The sequence below is a fragment of the Cololabis saira genome, chromosome 12 (assembly GCF_033807715.1).
Source record: "Cololabis saira isolate AMF1-May2022 chromosome 12, fColSai1.1, whole genome shotgun sequence".
In the NCBI taxonomy this organism is placed as follows: Eukaryota; Metazoa; Chordata; class Actinopteri; order Beloniformes; family Belonidae; genus Cololabis; species Cololabis saira.
Genome location: NC_084598.1, coordinates 12,209,993 through 12,213,500, shown reverse-complemented (window position 1 = coordinate 12,213,500; position 3,508 = coordinate 12,209,993). Strand labels below are relative to the sequence as shown.

General features: G+C 40.1%; 1 protein-coding gene across 1 annotated transcript in view; it reads right to left on the bottom strand.

Moving 5' to 3' along the window:
• si:dkey-93l1.9 (uncharacterized protein LOC562339 homolog) overlaps positions 1-3,030 on the bottom strand; it is a 4,207-nt gene extending 1,177 nt beyond the window's left edge. Inside the window, exons 1-2 of the mRNA XM_061734761.1 lie at positions 2,939-3,030; positions 618-846 (exon numbers count right to left, since the gene is read on the bottom strand). Of these exons, the coding sequence (XP_061590745.1) occupies positions 618-846; positions 2,939-3,001 (292 nt within the window). The 5' untranslated portion in view covers positions 3,002-3,030. The remainder of the gene's footprint in view (positions 1-617; positions 847-2,938) is intronic.
• Positions 3,031-3,508: the final 478 nt, after the last annotated feature.

The window sequence follows — 3,508 nt, the reverse complement described above, 5'->3', positions numbered from 1 at the left end:
GTAGGAGGTCTTGTGGAGGTATTTATCATGGGTGTCAAAGTCAAGTTGTGGGTAAAGTCTCATGCCAAGCTTAAAGGCTGGGGAGGACATGGGGATGCTGTGGCCAGAGAGAGTAACGTTGGTTACAGACGAACAAATTTGGTCTGATACACACCTTAATATCCTCTAAGCAGGCAGTGAGAGATGATAGAGAAGCTGTGGAGGATGATTGCGATGATAAAATCACAATCACAAATCAGCGTGTGAGTCTATTTTCACATATAGTTGTGTGTCATCAGCATAACAGTGAAATTTGTAACTGTCCAGAGCTGTTTCTGCATTGTGTGCAGGACGGAAACCAGGTTTACATTTTTGGTTGTCCCTGGAAAAGATGTAGCAGATATATATAAGTAATTTTTTGTTCAATACTTTTGAGTCTGAGACATTAATTCCTGGCTTCTCAGACGTGCCTTAATTCATCTGGATTTATTGAATTATTGGCCAAGTCTTCGTTTACCAGTCTTGGATTGTTTGCACCATCCACTCCTCTTAAAAATCCTGTCTTCAATGAAAGTGCAGGAATAATATTTGAGAACAATTTAAAACATTGAAAACCTAAAAAAGTCACAGCCACTTGCCTATAAAAACGAGTAGAAGCCCCACTATGACCTGTAATGTAATAGATAGAGCCAACAGGACGATGAGGGGGATGTAGAAACGATACTCAGGTCCCACGTAGAGAATGGTCTTCAGCTGGGATGAGTTGGCCATCAGCAAGGCCACGTCTAGCATGCTCTGAGCGGCGCTCTTCTTCGTCGCATAGTGATTGTAATCGATGTGGCGAACACGTCTACGTGTACTACCACCCTGAAAAGGAAAAAGCAGAGAGGAAACGTTATGGTTGAGGAAACGCTGCACAACCACATTACAGCCACAATGAGGAAGGATTGGAAACATGTTCTCCTGTGAAACAGTCGCATTGCTTTGTTTCTTCGTCGGGTCCGATTGCAGGCTGAGCATGTACCCATGTGTTGCTTTTGTTATAAATACCTAGGGTTGTTTGTGTAATGCGCTGTATCATGAACAGGCGTGGCAGTAATAGGAGAGGTGTGAGTGGTTGAGTCAGCTTGTGTTTGGCAGGAGAAAAAGAGAAAAGAACAAGACATGACATGTAGTATATTCTTCTGGGCTGTATAATTAGGGCCTTTTGGCATTAAAAACATGCATGTACGGGGAGATTCCTATCAGTTATTCCTTTTAGACATCCAAATCATTATACCTCCACATGAAAAATGATGTTCTTGCAGCTCAGACCTGTAGTTAAAGATATTTTTACCGGTAATAACATTCTGAACAGTGGGGATTTCAGGACTTCTTAAACTTTTTATTTGTAAAAATAAAATCCTTAAAAGAGATTTATTTATTTATTTATTTTTTTTGTCTTCAGCTTTGTGCTCCAATGCATACGGAAAGCTGGTCAAACATTACACTCAGTAATCCTTGAAACACATTCTGATCATCAGAGAGAGCACACGTCAAACTGATATTCAATTACTTGTCTGGCAAAGCTTTTTTTTTTTTTTTAAATGCTTCTTTGGTCTGTCATTTTTGAATGTACAGACCTTATTTACTGACCTATTTTAATATATCTGTTAAGAATCACATCATAACTCCCCTTTTACTTTCTGGCTCAATAAACCTTCGATTTCACTGTCATTGAGTTTTTACATGAAGAACTGTTGCTTATATGGACAAGATTTTAATGTTTACGACATGGTCTTAGTCTCTCCTTGCTGTTATAGATGCTATATTCATCATAAATGGGAACTAGGATCTGGTTCAGTGATGTCACAGAGTCCTGCACATGGAAACGTTTCACTGAATTACAGATCTTGTTACAGATCTGTACCGAGACAGGCCCAAACACGAGGACGGAGCTTTTGTGCTTTGGAGAACATACTTTCGTCTGCTTTACGAGTAATCTTCAAAAACATGTAATAGTTAACTACACAGACATTTCAGCTCCCATGGTTATTTTCATCTGGAAACAATACATATTTCAGATTTCCCATTATGCCTTGAAAAAACACAAAGAAAGAAAGAGAGAAAGAAAGAAAGCCATCAATGGTTAGTATAGGGCTTTTAATTTCAGATTTCCAAAATAACATTCTTGCTCCAGATTTCCCGTTTTGGATATTAAACTGGCTCTGAATTGGCGAGGATCAAGTTGAAACAGCTTCCCACTGGGAACTGAAACTTTCTCTGTGTCAAAGGCGACGCATGAACTTGGGGTGGAAAAAACCGTTGTGGTCACATCCTTCAGCTCCCGCTGCACCACTGATGGAAATCTACCATTTAAACAGTCAGTGGGGAAGCTTGATTCTCTCTTTTTCTTTTTTTTTCCAGGACATTGCCCAGTCATGCCGCATGTAAGACGTAACACACCTGGGTGCAGCTCTCACAAAACTTAAATTTCTCCAGACACCGCTGGAATATGGAAGTAACATTCTTAAGTTAAACAAGTAAAAAGAGCAAAATATTCATTTTATTTTCCTACTTTTGCTTTTTTCTTGACAATTAATATTTCTGACGAGTTGCAATAAAAATCACAGGCTTTGACACAGTTTCTGAGGCTTTGAGACCTGCTGTTGGCGCCACGGACCAAAGCTGATGTATAATTAGGGTCTCCTTTTAATCCTCACAAAAAACAACAACATTTTCTTCCCATTTAATTATGTTTAATTCCACATCAAAGCAGATTGTCTAAATAGCATCCATCACAGCCTGTGTGAAGTTACCACCACTTTTCTGGCTGTAGGCCTATAAGTTCAATAGAAATCTAACCATATCTATCCTTAACAAGCACACTATAAAGTAATTCATGTTTAAGTTAAACTAGTACACTGCGGTAGTTGGTCTATGGTGGCTCTAAAGAGCAGATATTTGGACAGTTTTTTACCTCTGAGTCGTCTAGTGTGTTCAGAGCCACGTCCTCCCCGTTCATCTTGTGCTCCGCGCTCATCCTCGCCCTGAGACTGCTGGCTCTGGGCTGAACCCTGCTCAGGTGGAGGTGGTGGAGGTGGTGGAGGGGTTAGAGGTGTAGTCTAACTCAGACAGGACTGACAGGTTTGGCTGCTTTTCCTGCCGCGGGAACATTTACCTTTCCAACCATCGTTTAACTTCAACCCCTCACGGCTAAAATCACTACTTCGGTTTATCTCTCTTATCTGCCCTGAACAAGTGTTGCTGGTCACCGCATCACTAATAGAATAATTACTATTACAAACAAACACATGTATGGAAGCAAAGATACTCAGTCCAATGTTGTTTGAGTAAAAAGTAAGTACACAATTGAGTACACAATTGAGTAGTACACTATTCAGACACTATTGTCAACTTTTTAGAAGTTAGTTAAGCAATGTTTTGCAGATTAAGCATGTTTTGCAGATTTACATAACTGAATAACCAATGAGATGCTTCCTGGTTGGACTCAGATGCGTTACTCGGATAGTGACGTCACTGCAGGGAA